The 22,808-nt window shown below is 42.2% G+C and overlaps 3 protein-coding genes across 3 annotated transcripts in view; 2 read left to right on the top strand and 1 right to left on the bottom strand.

Annotated features, from left to right (window-relative positions):
- Positions 1 to 458: 458 nt before the first annotated feature.
- On the bottom strand, positions 459 to 2,995 carry arl2 (ADP-ribosylation factor-like 2). Its single transcript, XM_058626262.1, has 5 exons — positions 2,777 to 2,995; positions 1,776 to 1,886; positions 1,415 to 1,577; positions 1,095 to 1,175; positions 459 to 892 (listed from the first exon to the last, which is right to left on the bottom strand). The coding sequence occupies exons 1-5, from the start codon at positions 2,986 to 2,988 to the stop codon at positions 758 to 760; spliced, it is 702 nt and encodes a 233-aa protein (XP_058482245.1). The 5' UTR covers positions 2,989 to 2,995; the 3' UTR covers positions 459 to 757.
- Positions 2,996 to 3,935: 940 nt separating this feature from the next.
- Positions 3,936 to 9,791, top strand: batf2 (basic leucine zipper ATF-like transcription factor 2). The gene is made up of 3 exons (XM_058626260.1): positions 3,936 to 4,404; positions 5,286 to 5,405; positions 7,285 to 9,791. Exons 1-3 carry the CDS (start codon positions 4,075 to 4,077, stop codon positions 8,365 to 8,367), a joined length of 1,533 nt encoding a protein of 510 aa, XP_058482243.1. The 5' UTR covers positions 3,936 to 4,074; the 3' UTR covers positions 8,368 to 9,791.
- A 1,680-nt stretch (positions 9,792 to 11,471) lies between these two features.
- ppp2r5b (protein phosphatase 2, regulatory subunit B', beta) overlaps positions 11,472 to 22,808 on the top strand; it is a 28,250-nt gene continuing 16,913 nt past the window's right edge. Inside the window, exon 1 of the mRNA XM_058625460.1 lies at positions 11,472 to 12,898. Within this exon, the coding sequence (XP_058481443.1) occupies positions 12,706 to 12,898 (193 nt within the window). The 5' untranslated portion in view covers positions 11,472 to 12,705. The remainder of the gene's footprint in view (positions 12,899 to 22,808) is intronic.

Genomic DNA, 22,808 nt, shown 5'->3' on the forward strand with positions numbered 1-22,808 from the left:
CTTTGAGATTGACCTACAGAGGGATTAGGGCCACACAGGAGAAAAATATTTAATTTCTGACTCTATAGAATCATACTTCTCAGAATTGAGTTTAAGGTCAGAACTTTTTCTTCCCGTGGCCCTACTCCCCTTCCATCATCACAAAGGCATAGTAAAATTGTGTGACTAAATTCTCCTCAATCACATACCCTGGTATAGTGGAACAGTTTGATTTCACTCGCATACCTGAGGATGCACATGTACCAGTTTGAGCACCGTTGAATACTCAAGTTATGATAAAATGGAGTAACACATGAAGTGGCTGGCTAACCTGTGCGAAAGTGAAATTTGTCATGTTCATCACTAATTTGCCCTGGATGTGATTTATACTGAGGTGTGAAGCACTGATTTAAAAAGCTTCCAAAGGTTTAAATGTAGTTGGTTTCAAAATTGAATAAAGTTGAGTCCAGGCATGTAGCTCATTTTCACCAGAATTTATTTCTCTAGGAATATCTGAGGTGGCAGAAACTGAATTGTGAACTTGAATATAGATACAACTCTTAAAAGTACCACTGGGCTATACTAAACAGTCATCACTGAAGACATTTACATTTATTAGATAGAGGCACCCACTTTATTCATACATACAAGTTACGTGGTGGTCTGACACAAACAGCTTCTGAAACAAATGCAGTTCTGGTACTTCTCTTCATTGTCCATTTATCAATCTCGAGCCATGGTGCTTTGCTGTTGTGTCTGTGCAGTTTTGTGTTTAATATCAGTCGGCAGTGAAAATCCTTGCACCAATATCGTCTAATAGCCAGTCCATTCCAGCTAATAAATTCTCTCCCGTTATTGCGCTGCAACCAATGATGCACCAGTGATGACTTTTTAACTCGTCCAGAGCCAGTGCCTGCAAGAACAGAACAAGCAGTTGCAATACTTTTGTCTAAAATGACAAGCATGTTTAAGACTAATCCATTGGCCTTTGTGGAATAATTTAACAGCACTTGACCTGGGTTAGCACATTTTCATAGGGGGCTAATAATTTAATCCTCAACTGAAAGTGAAGTATGGCTTAATATAAGACTTGCTGTGTAATGTTTAGATCTTACCTCCCGTATGGCATCTTTTGACAGGGATCCTGGTAAATCCTGCTTGTTGGCAAATACTAGTAGTGTTGCACCAGCTAACCTCTGCAGGGAGAAAGAAACAGGAGAGTGCAAGATTGTGGTCATTCAAACTTAATTTTTTTTTAACAATAGTATGATGAAATCATTGACAGTTGCTGAGGATGGCAGACCAATTTTAAGAATCAAAACAAACACCCCTGATTCAACAATATCAATTTCTGTATTGGACTAGACAAAATGATTTAAATCCGCATTTGCCCCTCACATAAATACTAACAGCCGTCAGTATGATTTGTGTGTACCTCCTCCCGCAGCAGTGCACTGAGTTCATCTTTGCAGTCCTGCAGTCTGAGTCTATCTGCGCTGTCCACCACCCACACCAGCCCGTCGGTGCTCTCAAAGTAGTTCCTCCAGTAGGAACGCAGTGACTTCTGACCTCCGACATCCCAAATATTTAATTTAAACCTAGAAAACAAACAGATGAAGAGCACAAGGACTTATTAGTAAGACTGGGAAAAATATATCCTGGTAGTGAAACATTGCTGGGAAAAATACATCTGAATACTTATACTTCAGTATTTTATTTTTCCCATGTGTAGTTTTCTTATATATTGTGCAGTCCTACAATAATATGCATGTGCTGTATATGTGATTAGTGTTTACCCTTTGTGCTCCAGTGTTTTGATGTTGAAGCCCAGGGTTGGAGAGATGGTGCTGACGTCCTCGCCGTTAAATTTCTTCAAGATCGTCGTTTTCCCCGCGTTGTCCAAACCTCTGCACACGCCATGTTAAAGAATTGACCACTCGAGTGACACACCTGACTGCCCCCCCCCCCCCCCCCCCCATGTTATATACACCATCTGTACACACAATTCTGAAGACTGGAAGTAAATGTTGGAGCCGTGTTACATGATTTGGCACAATTTGTTCACCTAGAAACACGCCCCTTTAAAATGATAACATCAATATAACCAACTCATATTGCACCTGTGCAAATTGGGGCTGCAACAATTAAACGATAACTAAATTCATAGTCAACTATTTCGATTATCAGAGTGTTGTTAAATTAATCAAAACAGTTTTTCAGATTTGTCACCTTCAATGTGAACATTTTCTGACCAAACAAGTACTCGATTAATCGATAATCATTTATGAAAACAATTGTTAGTTGCAGCCCAAGTGCAAATACTCCAATCATGTGTCAGAATGTGAAAAATGAACCATTTGTAATGCTTAACAGACAAGTGACCATTCATTAAATTGACAGGATTGAAAGGAAACTTTCTTCCACACTTTAACACATTTGAAAAATGTGAAGCCAAAACCTACAATAACACTTTGATGGCTCGTGTTTTCAATTGTTCTGCAAGACATGAGCTTAAAATGACTGTGTATATTGTTTTGGTGGAAGCTTCTAGTTTTGACAACATACTTGCATAAGCTAGCTCAGCGCTTCGTGGCTAGCGAGGTAGCATGATGCAGCACAAAAAAACGCACAAAACAAACGCCACAATCATGAAAACCGCACATTCTCTCCACATTGTTACCGTTCACTGTCGCACATGACTACATCGTTGTTGGCGTAGATTAATGTGTAATAACGTGAGTGCGTCAATGCTACGTTGCTTCCCCGCTAAGCTAGCGAGCGCTGACAGACAGGATACAGCATCAGCAGCCTCAGCTCGCGCTCCTTTTGCTTCATCTTCGTCAGAATCGTCAGCAAACCCATCTCTGCTCTGTCCGGCTCCGCTGCTGTGGCTTTGTGAATACGACTATTATTACTTTTTAACAGATGTACGGTTTGTGATGGAAGGTTGTAGTTAGCAGCATCGCATGCAGGAAGCGACTGTGCTCGTAGTCCCGCCTCACCTAGCATCTGACTGGTCCATATCAGGGAGCGCCAACTCTGATTGGCTCTAGTAAATGTTTGGAGCTGATTGGTCAGTGGTTTTAATAAGGTGTGGTCAGTCTGCGCGCGTGGGTCTGTTTGTGGGAAATGACTACTTAACAGTGTGAAGATGTTGTGTCAAAATTCCACAAGATAATAGGATAACGAAACACCTTTAGCATAAAAGGATACATCACAGTGATGTGTAACATATTATTTATTTTTCAATTAATAATCACAATCACTTTGATTGTTCGGCCATAGAGGACAATCTTATTGAATTACATAAGAATAAGAGACACAATGCAGGATAAATATGATGATAATAATACTAGAAAGTTCTTCATAAAGTGCTATAAAGAATAGAATAAAAAAAAGCACACAGTTCTTATAAAATGTCATGTTTATTTTAGAAGAACATTATTTTAAGAATTGTAAAACTATATCCAGTTTTAGTGACATATTTTACTCTCAGTTATATGAACAAACCTGCTATAAACCCTGAGTGAGTGCTGGGTTGTCAGTCTTACGTTCATGCAGTCAAAGACATTAATTTGCATCCGTTATTCCCGGAAATTGGTCAAAGCTGTTGGTTGCTGCACTTTTGGCACTAAGCCATTAACTTCCAGGCAAAAATCCTTTCACAAAATTCCTTGCACATGGAGGATGGACGGTCATATTCCTAATATGGTCATTAGCGCAGAGCTTTTCCTGTCGCAAAACCCATTTTCTCATCCATTTATTCCGATGCATTCAAGTGCTGTCGGAAACATGTGTTTCGGATTTCACTGATTTACTTCACACTTACATTTGGACTCTGCAACAGGTTAATGCAAAGTAAAGTTGAATTTCACTTTTTAAAAAATAAATAAATTAGGGTTCAAAATAAACTGTAGTCTAGTTTGAGAAAGGCTGCTTTAAAGGCTGCCTGTCTGACACAAGCTCGGAAAGTGAAATGAACATACTGCACGTGAAGGCAACACAGTCCCACCACCCCTAACTCGCAATGCGCCAGTTTAAAATAATCAGAAACTGAAAGCAGAAACGTTATCATGTTGCATCACAGGCTGTTAAATGCCACACTTAAAAGCCTTCGTTTCACTTTTGGCGACACATTTGTTGAGTAAAGCAGTAGCTACGCAACCACCAGAGGAAACCGTGCCCTTATCCCGACTCACGCGGACTCGCTGCTCTGATGAACCTGGCTGGACCGGGATTCAGACATTGTGGAAGATCAATCAATCAGACATTGAACCGGTTAACCGGTCTGCCGAGGAAGGAGGGAGGGAGGAAGAGAGAAGGAGAGAAGGAGGGATGACTCCTTCACTCATGGACACCGGGGATGAACGCTACAGCCCCAGCTCCCTGTCAGCAGAGGAGTGCAACAGCAACACTGCTGGATCGGTGAGTGCTTCATTGATGGATCCATAGGTTAATAGATTAATGAATGAATCCATCAGTTAACTAGTAAGTTTTTACTAAATAACCATAATATAGTTGTATTCATTTCCACTCGTATCCATATTTCTTTCGTCTTCTTCTTTAAAAAATAATAAAAGTTTTTGAAATTGTAAATGTTCCTTTATTGGATTGTTGGAAAACAGGAATGACGAGAATGGAAGATATCCGTTACAACATGTGTCCTAATCCCTCCTCCAGCACACACCTGCTCTTTTGTGTCCTTTGTTAAACACCTTAGCATTTAAACTACCAAAACAATGCGGCGGTTATTAAACAACACTTCAAATCCCTGTGATTGGACTGATCTGCAGACTAATTTGAGATTAAGAAATTACAGTTTGCCTTGCCAATGTATAATAGTGTATCTGCCACTGGTTTACTATTTTCCATTGTTCTGCACCTGTCCTCTTAATAACTACATCAGATTACTTAATACATGCTCTTGTCCAGTAGCAGTGGATACAGTTGTCGTCTATTAATTTAGTCTTCACTGTGGATTACTTGTTATTTTGGTTAAAAATTTGATACAGAATTAAACGCAACAACCCTGAAATGTTAAGCTGATTTAATTTCACACTATTTCCATTCGTTGCTGCTGAATTTGACATCACATGCCGCTAGTTCCTCTCCATCCACGTCCAGGTCTTTGACTTCTTAATTGACCTGCTAGAATCGAGAGAGCACATGACGACGCATGTGACCACTTTGTCTCATGATCTTCAGCAAAACTTTGTGTAATATTGAAAAGTTGTTAGGTACTGGGGGAACCACGCACGTGTGTTAATGAGTGGACGTGGACTGTTCGCACTGTTTGTGCATTACAGGAGCGGGAAGGAGAGGGACAACAGGTGGGACACACCGGGATGAAGAGACGAGCGAAGAACAGGGACGCGGCCAGGAGAACTCGCCGCAAGCAAACTGAGAGAGCAGATGAACTTCATGAGGTTTGAAACATACACTGCTCAATGTCTGTCTCTGCTTTCATTCTTTATGTGCTGACAGCATCCTCAGCTGTCTCTACAACCACACACACATAAACACACAGGGAGAGAGAGATAGAGAGAGAGAGGGAGAGAGAGGGAGAGGCTATATCTCTCTTGAGCTTGTCTTGTGTAACCAGCTGCTCACAAGCCGTTTCTTGTAAATTGGGTGCTCTAAAGGAAAGGACTTTCACTCTGGCCCTCCCACTCCCTTCCCTGTCCTCTACACACACACACACACACACAATCTAATTTTGACGTGCAATACTGTTGGTTGTCGGAAATCCTGTTGCATGCTTTTAGGAAAAGCTTGATTGTTACTCACTGATGACCAATTCAAAATGTTCACTCAATCAAGTTTTTGCACAGTCAAACGTTTAATGTTCAGTTTTGTCCTGTTTGTTCTGCTCTTCTCTCTTTATTCAGCATCTACCATTTCTGGAAATAATAAAAAAAAGCCCACTTTTCAATACTTAGAATTGGCTGAATGTTGTTTAGTATTTTAAAATGTTCCAACAGGATTGTGTAAAGTCAGGACATCATAAACATCTTTCACTTTCTGTTTCATTCAGTATGTTCAGTTCTGCTCTTTGTCCTTCGGGTTAATTTGGAAAACATTTTAAGTTTAGCTTTTTGAGTCTACACTACATACAATGTCTCTGACTAATTAAGAATCTTTTCTTAAAATTTCTTCAAGGAACCCTAACCATGAGTTTTGGGAACATGAATTGTTGTTACAGTCAATGACATCATGCTACTTTGTTTATAGTTTACTAACTGCTTTTTTCCCCTCATTCTGTGATTGTAATAAGACTTTTGAAGTGTCTTAAACTTGATGTAATTTTCTGCAATGATCCAAAAGCCACTGAAAAAAAAACAAAAAACTCCTTGCGTCGTCTCTATAGCACTATTTCCTCAGCTGTATTTGATGGTAGTTGTACACATCAATGCTCAGTGAAATTGAGCACTGGTTGCTTTGGAGAATAAGTGATAGCAGTTTTAGACGCTTTGTATCGTCACAGATTATCGACACTACATTTTCAAACCAACTCTCAGCTCTTCAGGGAAACAGCTTTTTGTCCTCGTTCAACGCTACTCACAATTCCTCTGCTTTGGGGCTGAGTCTGCACTGCTGTCACCTCAGAACGATATTTCACTTCTCCTTAGAGGTCCTGACTTTGACCACACATCTTCTGCATTATGGCCGTTGCGCTCTCTATTACAGCACTTGAGATGACTCGTCATGAAGTGTGTCATTAGTGTTTTATTGCAGCAGTGGTCAGGCCTGGTATAATATTGTGTAGGTGAGGTGTGATTGCTTGTTTTTTTCCATTCATGAATCCATTTTTATAGCTGATGAGTGCCACTCTGAGGGTGAAAAAACATAACCTGACTCAACTTCACATTAAAGTGATAGTTGCCCCCTTTGCCAAGGATCGGTGTGAGAACGGCAATCTTGCAAAAGGAAAAACAGATTTTGATCACGGAAAACAAAAGTCTTATCTCGCTGTCAGACAGCCTTTTCAGGCTAGAAACTGAAGTTTAGTAACTGTTGACTTCCACCCTCCACAAAAGTGCAGGTTTGAGTCAGATAAATAAATCCAGTTGAATGATTTCATACACTTAAGTCACAGAAATTTAAACTTCCTGATGGAGCCAGCAGTTTATCATTAACTCCTATGGAATGTGATTAACAAATCACGTATAGATATCATAGACTTAGGGAAACATAGATTTTATTTGCTGATCCTTCTGTCAAGTGGTTAAAATGATTTTTCCTGCAAAAAAAAATAAAAATGCCATCAATTAACTTTTCTGTTGCTCTTCACTTTCTCCACTGTAGGAGCTTCAGTGTTTGGAGCAAGCAAACTCGGCCTTTCAAAAGGAGATCGCTGCATTGAAGAAAGACTTCCATCACTACACGGACGTTCTGGCTCGTCATGAACCTTATTGTGTCTTCAGAGCATCTGTATCCACCAAAAGTTCAACAGTTTCTTCCTTAGGTGGTGGTCAGCCCAATTCCATCCCTCCTCCAAACCTTCCCCAGGCCTCAAGCTCCATTCTGGCTACTCCTCCTCCAGTCTCTACCTCCTTAACCTCCAGCCTTCTCCAAACTCTTGACTGTGTCAAAAATGCACTCCCTGCTCCAACAGTGACCACATCACTCTCCACGACTGAACTCGCTTCCTCCCCGTCCCCTTCAAACTCTGTGACTCTTCCTCATTCCATCTCATTTTCCACACTCTCGCCTCCTCATTCGTTGTTTAGCAAAGCGCTTGTGACCCGAAGGCCGACAGCTGTTCTCAGCCACCTTCTTTCAACCTCTATGACCTCCAGCGTCCTCACTACAGCTGCTCAGCCTCGGTCTGAGCATGACGTCATCCATAACACCTCCACCGTGCCAGAAAATGCATGTTTCCCTACTTTTGATTCGGGCTCCTTGGATGAGTTTTTAACAAGCCAGACACCTTCTCTAACCGCTTCCGCCAGTGTGGTCCCTTCTTACCCCAATTTAACTGGAGAAAATGGAGGTCCAGAAACACAGGCTTGCCCTTTGAATGTTCCCCAGCTTCATTCAGGTCAGTACAGTGGAGTTCCAAACAAGTCACATCCACTGTGTACTCTTTTACCTCAGCCTCTTCAGTCCCCAACAGTTTCAATTCAGACAACCTTGGAGCAGTGTCCTGCTCCTGCCTTTGCACTGAAGCCTTGTTACAGACAAATGACGCCCAGTCCCACGCCTCTACTCTCCCTCCTCACTGTCCCGAGTCCTCTAAACACGTCTCAGACTACCAGCACCTCTGATGGACTTTTGGTTGAGCCTCCACCCTCGCTGCCATCCCTGGGTGATCCTTCCACTGACCTTTCCCTCTCTGAACTCCTGGAGGTCAATGATTGGATCCTAAGTGGAACTAGCAACCATTAAATATGACTTTATGACCCAATGGCGAAGGAGGACCAGCGTCCCCGTGTCAAAATGGTTGTTTAATTTATGTTTTCAGCTGTTTCATTTATGATTTTAGCAAGATACAAACTACTGTGTTACTCGCAGGGTTCAAAATTAAACTGATTAAACCTGCGAAATCCATCCATGAAACCTGGCATTTCACGTCTGACATTTGGTTGCTAGGTAATTTATGGGAAAGTGGCATCAGAAGATGAACCGCTGTCTTGGCTGGTGCTCATATTCATCTACCTTTTTTTTTAATCTCCTGAGCGGCCACTAACGTTTTAGAGACTGACGTCGCATGTTGTTTTATCCCCTTCTGTGCAGGGAATATGTCAAACTTTTTTCAAACAGCAGGCCAAAGTTTGATGTCAGAACTTGTGATGGAATCTTTTTCAAGGCTTTTCAAAATCAAAGCGCCTGAAAAAAAACTGACTCAACATGAGGAAATATGACTTGAAAATGTTATTTTCTTTTTTACAGGGTTGAAGTAAACACTTCCTTGTAACTTCATGGAAATGTCAATGGGAGAATTTTTATCTTTGTCTGCAGCTACAGTGTGAACATATGATAGTGCCAACAGTAGCCACACACACTAACATGTATTTAAGGTGTGCTATAGGCCTGTAAAAGCAATCAGTTTACTGGTTGTTGTTCAGTTCAGTTTTTGAGTGAATATTTGTTGATATCTTACATGTACAATGCTCATTTTGTCCTCTAGGGGGCGCACTTAGTGATCAAATCAGTAGGTCAAATGCAGCTGTGATTTCAATGTTTGATGACGAGATATTTAAATATATAGGAAACTACAGCATTAGAGTCATCACGTGTCTTGTCTAATGATAAATCCAGATGAATCCTCCGTTTGTGCTCATTCCAAATGAGTCAAACACGACTGTCAATAGGAGAACCTATTGCTGCTATGGCTGCTAACATATGTTATAGGAACTACAGATGTGAGGAAACGGATTGTATTTTTCTTCTCCTAACTGTGCTTGTGCATCCTGATTGTATTGCAATGATGGTTTTGGTCTTTCAGATGATGATTATGCTGTTTTATGTCTGCAAACCTATGTAGGAAACTTTAAATTCACTCCATATTGAAGGAGTTAGGATTTCGAGTGAGAATTTGTGTGAGCTATTGACCATTTTGTATGTAATTATGATGTTATATATTTATGCTACATTGTTGATTGCAATATAAAGTTAAATATGAGATTTATTTTTAAGTAAACCAGCTCTCAGTTAGCTATTGTTGTTATTATAAACAATTATTCTCCTTTAAGGATGTGATCCCCTGACCTTTAAATCAGCCTCATCATCATTTGCTCAAAATTCCAGCACATGTGCCTTTTAGTATCTTACTTGCTAAGATTCTACTTGCTATGTAACAAAATAAACATGTTTAAGATAAGATGTGCTTTTATTGATGTCACAAAGCAAAATATGGGATATACATACATACATGTGTGTGTATATATATATATATATATATATTTGTATATATATATGTATATAAATATATATATATAATTATATATATATAAATATGTATACATAGATATATGTAGTGGAACAATGGATGATACTTGATTCTCAAAGCCAACTACAGCACCGACACGCGCGCGCGCTCCCTCACCTCAAATAGGCACAAGATGGGAAGCGAGGAAATGTAGAGGAGGGAGTAAAGTGGGGAGGAATGGGGGAGTCAGACATAAACACTGCGCTGCACAGGAGCACAGGAGGATATTTCATAACGGCATGAAAACAGCAGCCACAGGTTTGGCAGAGGTGATGATGCTGAGCGAGAGCGAGAGAGAGACTGTGAATGTGAAGGAGTAGCACTGCACACTAATGACGCATGTGTGTTTTAAATAAACCGGGTTTAAAGAAAGACAGCCAGAGCACATATATAAAAGCTAATAAATAAATAAATCCATCCTATAGCGTCATCCGCAGTGAGGGGTCTCTCTCTCTCTCTCTCTCTCTCTCTCTCTCCTTGCACCACCTCAGGCTGAGGAACCATTTCAAGTCAGAGTTAGAGTCGAGAGGAAGTTATTCGGTGTCAGCCTTCAAAATAAAACCCTCACTAATGAACGGCCTCGTCACATAATGCCATCCACGCTAAAATAAGACAAAGTAAACCATAGAATCATTATTTTAAAAGCTAAAACAGCTACTTTGATATCATCAAGAGTGTGATGAGGAGTGGGAGAGGATTGATGCATTTGGGCCACAGTTCTGTACTCCTGCGAGAAACTGCTCCTTTATTATATAAGTTGTAACTCTCTCTGGGAATATTTGAGTTATGCTGAAGCTTAATCAAGGCTGTTGATTTGTGCGTTAAAGTCTTGATCTTGAGCTTTTGTGTATATTCTGTGAGAAACAGTGGTGACCTGCATGGGCCTTCAATTACTTATTTAGTTGAAAGTTACTTTAAAGGTCCAATTTATAATATGTAGGATGTTTTATTGGCAGAAATTCTGACTTTTCTGTGTGGAGTTTACATGTTCGCCCCATTTCCTCCCACAAGTACAATCGGAGGTCTCAAAACTCGTGGCCCGTGGGCCACATGTGGCCTCCAATCGATTTCATGTGGCCCACCACTCAATATGAAGTTGTAATGAGTCTGTAATGTACGTGTTTCAGTATGTCATTTTGCATTTGTAAAATATCTTTACAAATGCTTTTATTGTGATATCACGGTGGAAAGTTGTGATATACCCTTACTGAACAGTTGCTTTTTCCAAAAAAGTGTTTCATTTTCTTTTGTTCACTTGACCAGACCTCTCCTGACCAGACCAGATGCTCAGTGGCCCCCAGGCCATTTGGGTATGAGACATCTGCTCTAAATGGACCAAACTGTGAATGGTTGTTCCTCTCTGTGTGTTGGCCCTGATGTCCTTGGATGTGACCCCAGCTTGGGTTGGCTCCAGCTCCCCTGCGACCCTCATGTGGAGGATCAAACGGTAAACAACGACTAAATGGACCTTCACTGTGGTGTTTATTTATAATTTAACCACCTTCTTATTTTATTCTGAAAGGTATGGTGCCTGGTTTCCTGTGCGAGCCTAACTCACCTCGTGCGTCTTGACGCAGCGCTCCACGGCGCCGTAGGACGACCGGATAACGGGAACCAAGAAGGGGGACAGGAGCGGAGCGCGTCAGTCCGGTATACAGAGACGAGGTGCTATTGTATAACACGGGCCTTCGCTCTTTTTCTCCAGGCTGCAGCTGTGTGGAGAAGCGGCCGCTACTGCTGCTGCTTTTCTCGTTATTGTTCTCTTTTCGGTTAGAGACGGTGCGGAGCTGCGGGGCTCGGTGTTGCGGAGGACCTGCACATGTCGGCCCGGTGAGGCACCGTGTGTTTCCCCGCCCTGATACGGTCGGAAGACGGACAGGAGGAGGCAGATAATCAGCAGCTGAGGTCATTTTTTTTTATCAATAATACAATAATAAGAAGGAGGTGAGAAGAAGACGGAGGCTGAGATAGTGGTGAACTGGATCCGTTTAAAGGGAAGGGAAGGACAACAGTGATGCAGCAGGAGAGGTGCGGGCCCACACTGATGATTTTATCACATCATCCACCGCCTGTGATTTCACTGATCGGGAGCATCATCGAGGAGAATAAGCTGTAAACTGACCTGGAGTCCGTGCGGTTTTTGTTGGTTATTGTTTTTTTGGATAAACAGAAGGTGGCTCCGTCAGTGTTTGATTACACTGATTTTATTTCCACCAGGAGCTCAGCTGAGTGTGAGTGTGTGAGCAGTTCTAGAAACACACACATCCCGATTTAGGCCCATGACTTGAGTCTGTCTGTGTGTGTGACGCCAGCACAGCAGCACAGAGGCGCGCGCGCACGCGTGTGTGCGTGTTGTGTGTGTATGTGTGAGGAGACGCGCCTGCATGTCTGAGCATCATCTGGTAGCTGGACAGGCTACTCTTCCACGGGGGATGATACACGCGCGATTTTTCCTCGTCTGTGCGTGAACGAAGACTCGGAGATGCTGCTGATGCTGCTGCCATTCCCAGTCCGCCTCTGATACAGACACCGAGGCGCACAGCTCGGGACTGGACCTCCACAAAATATTACCTCTCCTCCGCCTCTGCACCTCTCCCCCCTCTCCTCCTCTTCCTCCCTCCCCCTTTTCCCACCACCACCCTAATTGATCATCCTCATCAATTGCTAATCCGTCAGTGATTCATCAGTGAGAGCCACCCACTCCTCACTTCACCTGTACACCCGCTTTCAAACGCCTCTTTACGCACTCATATACGCGCGAGGCCAGGCACGCGCCAGCGCCATCCACAGCCGTGATGGAGACGACCAAGCTGCCTCCGTCTAGTCCGTCCTCGCCGACCACCAGCTTCTCGGTGCCGTCCGCGGAGAAGGTGGACGGCTTCCCGCGCAGGTCCATGCGCAGAGCCCGGCAGAGGAGGTCCCACAGCTCGTCCCAGTTCCGCTACCAGAGCTCCCAGGTGGAGCTCACCCCGCTGCCTCTGCTCAAAGGTGAGTCTCACTGTACTGGAGAAGAGCCTTCATGTGGGTCAGTGTCATAGCATGACACTTTTAGAGTGAAACCAGGAGGTCATGTTAGGCCATAAACTCTTAATGTACACATAATCATAGACTGTATTTGAAAAATGGACATAGTCTTCTTTGGACATAGACCTCCATGTGGAGCCTCTAGATTTAAGATTTGACCAATGAAACGTTGTAAACATCATTTACAGAACTAACTTCCTGTTCCATTGGAGAAGACCTGAATGTGTTGTGATTGAGACCATTTGAAAGTTGATGGCAAACTGTTACTTCAGCCCTGGGCTTCACTTTTCAAGCCAGAAGACGTCTCATTTTATATACAGTCTATAAAATGCACCAATTTTAACTGTGGTCCACTTTTGTTACATGTCCACCTGTCATTTCTGTCCTCCTGTTATGAGGTGAAAACACCGTCTTTCAATGATTTGACTCAAAGGAGCCAGTTTTCACAGGCCTGAATATTCTGCCGCGGTGCTCACAGATGCCATCATTCCTGATATTTGATCATTTTTTATGCATTTTGTTCAGAAACATGTCCACCCTTATTTCCCACAGTTCAAACAGATGTCCTCAGGCGTCTCGTGCAACACAAGAGAAGCTGAAATCCTTAGTCTAGCTGTGAAAAAGTCAAAAGGCATCACATACATTTTGTATTAAATTACAAATGGCTTAGTTGAACATATCGGTTCAATTATCGTATTTAGGTAATAGAGGAAAGAATACTCCTGCTTTTTACAATTTCACTGCATAATGTCAATGCTGTGGTTTTACAGGTGTACTCACAACTACAACAGTATTGTATGCATTCATGATGAAATGCTGTGCTTCTGTGGAGGATTATATGCCTCACACACTTGAGGTGTGAGTGTGTCCAGAGGTTTACGTTCAAATCCACACACGTAGTTCGAGTCACTGATCTTGGCATTGGCACCTTTAAATCCATCATCCCGTCACCAGGATTCCTCTCTCATGACGCCACAGTCACGTGTAGCGTGCGCCTACAGCGCGACACTGTGTCACATCAACCCAAAACAAAATTCTCCTTCAGAAGACAGAGCGGTACCATCGTCCGGCGTAAGATGCAGGACCTTATTTTACATAAAATGTAGTGTTGTCTGTAGAAAGTCAAGCTTCAGAACAATATTTGCTGTGTTTTAAAACATTACCACTCGGGATGCCATCAAAATTATAACAACTATACTAAAGATGTTTACATTTAAGCACTGCATCTGTTAATCTGGCATAAAACAATCCTAACAAGGGGATTCGATTCAAGCCTTTGCAATTTGCTAATTGCATTGTTTTAAATTGTAATTTCCTTTTGAAAATGATTTATTGTTTAACTCCATTTTGGGCTGTATATCAGTTTGCTAAATCTCCTCTGGATTCAGCTTCTCAGGTGTGAGGGTTTTCTGATGAAATATCTTAGCGTTGTTGTTGTTTTTTTTTTAAATGTTTGTGGCTGTGGAGAACCGCACAGACATCAGCTCGCTGTTGTGTGACTAACGTTACTGCAGCATTTATACATGTCAGCATTTACCTTTGTTGTGTAACTGCCTCTTAAAGCCGCACTTTTCTCCTGTCGCTTTTACCCCGAGAAGATATTCTCTCTGTGCACCTGTGGCGACATGTCAGATTTGTACAAATCAATATTTGTGTTCTTTTCCTTTTGGTTCACACAGTGAGAGAGAGAGAGAGAGAACCATCCCTTTATCCTCCTTCCCCTCTTCTCTATTTCCTGTCTATATTATCCAGCCGCACTCCTTCCTCACCTTGTCTTAACATAATGTAGATAATGTCCTAGAATACGCCTGTGACCCCTCTTTAAAAGGCAACTCCCCCTTCCTTTCATGTAGCCTGCAATCTGTTCCCATTAACCCTCGATGTTGAGAGGACCTTTCTGCTTTTAGACGTGTGCAAATACTCTTGTGTTTTCACACTTCATTTCCTCAGCTTTGACCTCCTCTCAGGTCCGGTTATTGTAGTGTGTGCGGCGCGATGATGGACAGCTTTCATTATGTCTTTACGGCACCTTCGGTTCAGATATATATATGTACTGAACGTGCGGTGGCCCTCATAGCCAGTTATCACATGGCTGCTGCCCTGCTGCAGCACTGTCTCTGGAACCCCATGAGGAACTGATAGTAAGATCCTGCAGCACTGGTGCAAGAGAAAAGCCTGATGTGGGAAAAGTCTGTACCATTCAGTATGTAGGCCAAGTGTAGACAGACTTGTGGGTGTTTTTTTGCCCTCCAGGGAATCACATTGCCATTGTTAATTCGAGCTATTTCTCTTGTTAACAATGGCACATCTCTTTCGTTTTAAACCATGAGTAGCGCTCCTCTCTGGCGCTCAGCTTCAGGCTGAAATATGCGGCAGACACACAGAGACATGGTGAAGGAACAGTGAAGAAGATAGAAGATGGGGGGGGGGGAAGCTGCTAACAATCAAAAATTAACAACCAAACCAGGGAGACGTCCATCACTGAAGAGGCAGGCTGAGTCATAAGCAGTTAGGGAAATGTGTCACCATCTAAAACAATGTAGAAGACAATATAGAAGAGAAGGATGGCGTTACCAAAAGTAGAACAAGTTCAATATGAGTATAGAAACAAGGAAGTTTAGTGCATGCGCCGTTTAAGTAGTTTCTCAACTTGTTTTTTTTAAATCTTCAGACGACTGATTTCCCCATCAGCAGTGTCCTCATTCGGCCGCCACTGCTGCTGTCGTGTATCTCAGGTCTGTCACCAGTTACGTGTGAAACAGGCCCAAACCAACCTCAACACCAACAACCTTGTGTCATGTGAACAACACGACACTGAGAGGTCGTTTGTAGAAGCAGAGAAGAAGTGTCGAAAACATTTAAAGAACTTTACTTTTCTCACTTACTGGAGTCTTCTTTCACAGTCCAATGTCTGATCGTCATGACATTTGAAATATTACACATTTGTTAGGATTTGAAAAATGTATCCAAAGGAGTAAACATGTAAATACAGAGACAACGAGGCGACTCCGCTATCCCTGTGATGCTCCAGTCAACAGTGACTGAGCTGGAACCTTGAATTGACCAATAAAAAGGCAACAGAAAGGGTCAAGGCATCCAATTAACCCACAGATGAAGGGTGAAGCATAAAAGGTCCCTGTAATCCCCGTTCTGGGATGGTTGTGGTTGGTCACAGGGCTGCAGTAAGTGTGTGTGTGTGTGTGTGTGTGTACACAAACAAACACACACACACACACACACACACAGACATTTTAGCCTTTTCTGGCCGCAGTGCCTCTGGACCAATCCGCACCGTCTAGGTCTATAAAAATGGACACTATACTTTATACTAAGGCTGAACAGTGGAACAAGGAAATGCGAGTGCCATATGGTTTGCGATAGGAGAGGGAATGGTCATTTTTACATCCTTATTCTCATTTTCCTTTGAAAAACATATAATAAATGATTGCTGTGTGATATTTGTGCAAATCTGTAGATCTTCAGTCTGTAGAATAAGCCGTGTATAGATCGAGACAATAATTCATCTAAAATGATATTTTCACATGACAAATATTGCGCCTCCTTCGTTTTTTGAGAATTGCTGTGTTATTATTATGATTTCGATATAATTCCGATACAATTTCGATTAATTGTTTGTCTATTTAATCAATTTAGGTCAATCTAATCAAAATACACATCAACTTTCCTACATCGCCTTTCTGTCGCGACCACTCATCGTTATTTACCTACAAACTTGATCATTTTCTTTCTTTTTTTATCACTGTCAGCACTCACTCATTTTCAAGTCCTCTCTCTAATTGTCTCTGGTAAAAAAAAGGAGCTTCAATGTAAGTACTGCTGAACTCTTTTAGACACAGCCCCAAATGATTTAGTCGCTCTGAGGCACCAGGCCTTGATAAAGTCAGTGTTTCTGTGGGACCCAGGCAAAGTGAAAATATTTAATATCTGCTTTCATGCGGTTACAGAGCATTTCTGTTCTCCCTGCAGTGTCATTGTGACATTGAATGATAAGATAATTGATTGAAAACATGGGGTGCCAGTGGAGATGGTGCTGGGAGGTAATGATTCTGGAAACTAGCCCAGTATAACCCTAACTTGCAGTCATCATCTCTTTTCTGTTTCCATTAGCAGAGTTAGAAATGAATGGCAAGTAAGCAAAAAAAAAGAAGAGGAAGTTCATTCTACTGCAGTTGGATGTGATGAATTCTTCTTGCCCCCGCCCGCCCCTGTACTGCTGCTGTATACACACAAACGCTCCCTCAGTCAGTTCTTCATGTATTTGCACATGACAGAGTCTGTTTTCAGGTGAAGGATGCAAGTTTTTTATGTCAGTCTGATAAAGGCGCGAGTGCGTTATCATTTACGAAGCGTCCATTTAAGATGGACGCCAAATTCAAAATGGCCGACTTCCTGTTGCGTTGAGACCGTGGTCCCAGTTTACTTTTTTGTACGTCTTGGGCTGTTACAAGTTCCCACCAAGTTTCGTGAAATTCGGTGCAACTTAATCTTGGCTTGCTCCATCCACGTTTCACCTCAGGGGGCGCCATAGAGCCCTGGTGCAACGCATGGGTCTGAGCCCTATGCCAATATCGCAGTTTTGCCTCCATGCAAAGTTTCAAAAGTTTTAATGCACGGTAACCCCCTCAAAAGTGACCGCAATGACACGGAATAATAATACTACTAATGTGAAGGATAACGATAGGTTCCTCGCACAAATTCATGATAATAACATCAATAACAATAACATCAATAACGACAAAAATGACCATAAAAGCTCTAGAGTTAAGAGGACAGAAGTTGCAGGTTAATTTGGCAGAAGACGTGGAAGGAAACTGTGCTTTGTTAGTGTCGGTTCTCCTCCTTGTCTTGAGTTACACTGCAGCTCTGTCTAACTGGAGAGCAGGCTGTGAGCTCAGCGCTCCTCCCCAGCTGCGAGGCTCTCCCCTGGGGGCCACAGATAAGACACCAGCCAGGCTTCCTGGTCACGGGTATGGTGCAGTTGCTGACAGACTAACTAGGCAAAGGTCACACTCATGCCTAACATCGAGTCACCAGATAAACAAACTTATGATTCATGTCCTTTTTTATCACACCAAAATAAAACATCACAGAGGTGGTATTGATCCAACTGCCTCCCACCATCGACACAAACCCTGCAATCAGCCGAGATTTGACCTTGAGATTGATCGTCCTCTTATTTTGTGTTAAAATGCAAGATCGACTTGAATCTTATCTGGATGATGGAAAAACACATGTTAATAGAGACGCAATATACGGCAATCACAAAATGATTACCTTTGACTTCCCAGGAGGAATATTGATTTGACTTACACTGCGTATGAGTCATCCAGGTGCAAGTGCTCTACTGCGCACAGCAACTGGAGGAAAGAAGCTCTTCAGCTGGAGGTGTTCATGCAAACATCACGACAACAGATGGAAACACCGTCGGCTCAGTAACATAATTGTAGAAGCATCATTACCGTAGATACATATCACCAGAATTACACTTCTGGGAGGAAGAAACAATCATTCACATCTGCTATTAATATTAGTCCAAGTTAAATAGGACTGTTCACACATTCGAATGCATCCCGGATGCGTCTCCTTTGACCACACGAGATCACATCTGAGCAACGAGCCTGACTGTACCGGTGTGGCCACTCTGTGTTTGCGTGTGAGTGCAAGTGAAAAGGAAAAAAGGAGTTGCTGGAGTGAGTCAGAGGCATCAGAAAACATCGAAGGGCAATCGGTGTCAATATTGTGCGCTCTCTGAATTTGTCCTGAGGGCACATTACGTTCATGCAGCTCAGGAATCCAGTCAGACTTTTTGTGATCGGTTCTGAGAGGATGCATTCAGGGAGGTCCAAAAACCTTGGCGCTTTACCACTACATAGTACTCGACTCTACACGGTTTAGTTTGTTTTACTATAGTACTTCCTCAATGTGGGCTTCGTTTAACATGTGACACACACTCACACGTTGATATTTTAGAGATTTCCTTGCTGAATGTGATCCTGTGAATCAGGATTTTTAAGTCTTTTTAACTGATCTACAGTACGGCATTATTTGGTTTGATTCTTGTGTTGGACGTCTTGCTCATGACTCTGGCAGTGTGACGACGTCATGCACCAAAGTGCTATACAGTCTAAAATGTGTACGTACATGAAATAGACATAAAAACATACAGTAAAACAACACAAGCATGAGAACACACGCGACATAAAAGTTCCACTCACGTTGTGGTAAAAGCTGATGAAAGACGAAGGTGTAATTGGGGCGTGGTCTTCATCGTGTTTTCTTTTGTTGACCGTTTGCTAACATAAATAAGAGTCTTTAAATGCAGAATGATACTTGACCACGCGTGTCACAGACAAGCGTCCACTCAGCCTCTATTGCGACCTTTTCTCGCTTCAACTCCGCAGCTTCAGTTATGTCATCCTCGTGAAGGGGAAAAGTGTTTTCAGTTTTTCAGCAGCAGACAAAGCTAAAAACAGTTTAAAAGGTCCAGCTTTTTTTTTTTTTTTTTTTATCTCCCACAGCTGTTTCATTCTGTCATCTGTGGTGTTGGATTTCGTCTCATCAAAAATTGATACCAAGTTGTTTATTATTATCTGCCACACAGTGGTGCAGCATCAGGCCATACTGCTGTTTTGAAAATGAATCAGTTTGGTGCGGAATCCTCGCAAACAATAAATCATTCATCGCGAAGCAATTCCCGTAAAGCTCGTTTATACACATTCCCTTCGTTGTGCAAATTCACACCTCCACTTATGATCGCCATTCAACATCAGAAATGAGCACACCGCGTTCCACAGCCTTGACACTTCCTTCAAAGAGATGCTCAGTCCGTCTGTTTACATTAACATGTGCAAAATCCCAAGCACAGTGCTTACACCGTGTAAGTATTACATAGTCATCACAATACCAGAGCAAAATGAACCAGTACCTTCATTTTACAAAGCTCACCCAGAACAGTGTCTCGTTTTAAGCTCACCAAGAAAGAACAGAAGGTCCCCATGTCAAAACACAAAAACTATTTTTGCACGACGAGACGCTGCAGCCGTAGATATCGAACAGAAGGGCGTGTGTGTTCTTGTGGTTGTTGTTGTTGTGTGTCTGAAAATCGCTCATTTCGCTCTTTTACATGTCAATCTGAGTGTGTGTGTGTGTGTGTGTTGTCATTTTTACATTTGTATTAATAAATGTATGGCAGGCTGTTTACTGTAAAACAGTCACCTTCTCTCACACAGATTGTATGTGGGAGATTGAATGACACGAGCGTGTGTGTCTGTCTGTGTGTGTGTGTGTGTGTGTGTGTGTGTGTGTGTGTGTGTGTGTGTGTAAGGGAGAGGCTGGCTGGCTGGCTGACTGGCACTGGTATTAGGTTACATTAGGCACAGAGTAGTTTTTGCTCCGTGACTGTCTCAGATCAATTAAGAGGGAGAGTGTGGGGGTTGGGGGGGTTGGGGTAGAAGGTGAGGTTAGTGATGAAAGATACAGAGTGGATGAGGAAAGAGGAAATGACTGAACATTAAGTTGACGGGTCAGGGAGGAGCAGTGGGAGGAGGAAAGACAGTATATATATATATATATATATATATATATGCAGAGACAGGCGGGAGGACATTGCCGGGGCGATGTATTGAAAGCACTAGCCGTGCAGTAATCACACAGACAGACAACTTTCTTTCAAGGAATACACACAAACCTGAGCAAATATCCTCTCACATTGTTCCGTCCTTGGATAGATATTCACTGTGTAAAATAAAATATTTTGTTCTGCGCTGACGCAGAGCTGCGGTCAACAAAGGAAGATCTAACAGTGTGGGTGTGCACCAGTGGCGCTTCAGCTTCCTCTAAAATGTCAGTGTCAAATATGTACTGTGTTGTATTGACATTTCAATACTAAACGTGCGCTACAACGTGTCACTAGTTCTCACTAGTAATCAGCTGTTCATCACGGATGACGGATTTTTCACTTCCACGGAAGCTCAGCTTCTCTGGGAGTCGATCATCATTTCTGCATGATGATTGGAGGAACTGTCTGAAAGGGCGGAGCCAGTTTTTGATTGACAGCGTTGCAGAAGCATACAGGGCGATATACAGTAACGCTGTGCGTAAAAACACTATTCTAGCATTTCAGTTTTACACCACATTTGCCTTTCCTCGTTCCAGTTGTTCGTTTGCGGGATTGAAACGAAAGAATTTGTATAAATATGTATAAATAACTGGGCCTGAAATGAGCTTCCCCTGTTTCAAAGACCAGCGCTGATGTGCAGCGGTGCTAAACCACTCCTGAGGGGAAATTGTAAAGGAAGATTCGCTTCAGATGGGATGAGAGATTGAAAAAAGAAAAAGAAAAGAGAAGATGTTAGCAGAAGTGATTTTGTTGAACAGATCCTAATTAGCTCCGGTTGCAGTGAAAATAAAAAAAAAATCAGCTGGAACGAAACGTGAGAGATTAACACTTCCTTGTTTATGACACATAGCAGCGGTGTGGTGAACAGCTGTACCTGCACGGATTATTATTCAACAAGTGAGGTGAGGGCCACAGAACTGCTAATCAAATGTTGAGGACGTCTCCAGCTGGGATAATTTGTTTACTAACTGTCTCCACTTTGTGTTTACAGTCCGCATACGCGGTGAACATCGTTTGTAATGGAGAGAATTTTAATATCTTACGTTCCTGAAAGTCATTCATTCGAAAATAATCCAAGCGACTTAAAATTGAATTGATATTTAATTAGAAAACAATCAACCTTCATTTTTTTGTTGCTTTCTCGACATATAATTTACCGTCTGTTCATTATCTTCTGTTATCTTAGTGAGTCACTTCATCTTCTCATTATTTCATTACTTAAAGCCGTCGTCGCGTCATCCATGCACCCATGCTTTTACATAGTAGGAGTCACTTTTATTGTTATAATCGGTAGTTCCAACTCCACACGTTGACATATTTTCACAAATTTGGAATAAAATTGAATAAAGTGGATCAAATCTTCTAATCAAATGTGAGACAAAGACAGTTGCCGACGTTATTGAAAGACCAGAACAATCACCCCTCGTTATGGTGTAAGATAAAAGTAATGTTAATACTGTGCTCTAACTGTGATTTCTGATGCAACACATTGAAAACACATAATGGAGCATTACCACGCAGCACCATCAAAACATTAACGGCTATATTTTAATGTAAGGATAAACAAATAATAAATAGTTTCCAACACGTGGCCTTTCCAGTTTGTTTCAAGCTGTAGTTTTGACCTGGAAATGATGCAGTTGCACATCTTTTTATTTATTTATTTTATATATTAAGTATATAGGACATGAGCTGAAGTGAAAAAATACAATAATAAAGACATACTTTTGTCCCCTTTGTTCCCTTATGAACATTAAGTTCACGTTGACCCCTGCAAACATCCCAGAATCTGTCAGCCTTCGTGAGTTCAGCTTTCATGTTCATTACTCGGTGAGACCTTCTGCTGACAGACAGACGAGCTCATGACGTCGAGGAACGGAACAGAACATGCTCGGCCGAGAACAGCTCGGCGCTCGCCTTCTTTCCGCCCGCTCAGCAGAATAACAGACAGCAACATGCAATTTACATCTTACATGCTAATACCCGGTGCCTTCTTCAACTTCTGAGAATCTCCTGCTCCTAATTCTGAAGCCTCCCTGCATGTAAACTGCTGTTTACGCGCCATGTCTTCTTGAAAGTAGGAGCAGGCGGAGGATGCAGTCAATCACACGACATGGCCTCCCTCTCTGTTCCTCTGTCTAATCGTGCTGTTCATGAGCAGCGTCATGAAAAATGTGTTGCACATGTTTCCGAGGTCGTGCTGAGTATTGATTGAGCGTTATTAAGGGGATTAGA

Source organism: Solea solea, chromosome 3 (assembly GCF_958295425.1).
Source record: "Solea solea chromosome 3, fSolSol10.1, whole genome shotgun sequence".
NCBI lineage: Eukaryota > Metazoa > Chordata > Actinopteri > Pleuronectiformes > Soleidae > Solea > Solea solea.

Excerpts from the sequence above, each read along its gene's own strand:
- batf2 (XM_058626260.1), top strand. The coding sequence starts at position 4,075 with ATGCCACACTTAAAAGCCTTCGTTTCACTTTTGGCGACACATTTGTTG. Across the intron at positions 4,405-5,285 it reads ACAGCAACACTGCTGGATCG|GAGCGGGAAGGAGAGGGACA; the intron begins GTGAGTGCTTCA and ends TGTGCATTACAG. Across the intron at positions 5,406-7,284 it reads GAGCAGATGAACTTCATGAG|GAGCTTCAGTGTTTGGAGCA; the intron begins GTTTGAAACATA and ends TCTCCACTGTAG.
- arl2 (XM_058626262.1), bottom strand. The coding sequence starts at position 2,988 with ATGCTAGGTGAGGCGGGACTACGAGCACAGTCGCTTCCTGCATGCGAT. Across the intron at positions 1,887-2,776 it reads GAGCTGAGGCTGCTGATGCT|AGGTTTGGACAACGCGGGGA; the intron begins GTATCCTGTCTG and ends TGGCGTGTGCAG. Across the intron at positions 1,578-1,775 it reads AAAACACTGGAGCACAAAGG|GTTTAAATTAAATATTTGGG; the intron begins GTAAACACTAAT and ends TTTGTTTTCTAG.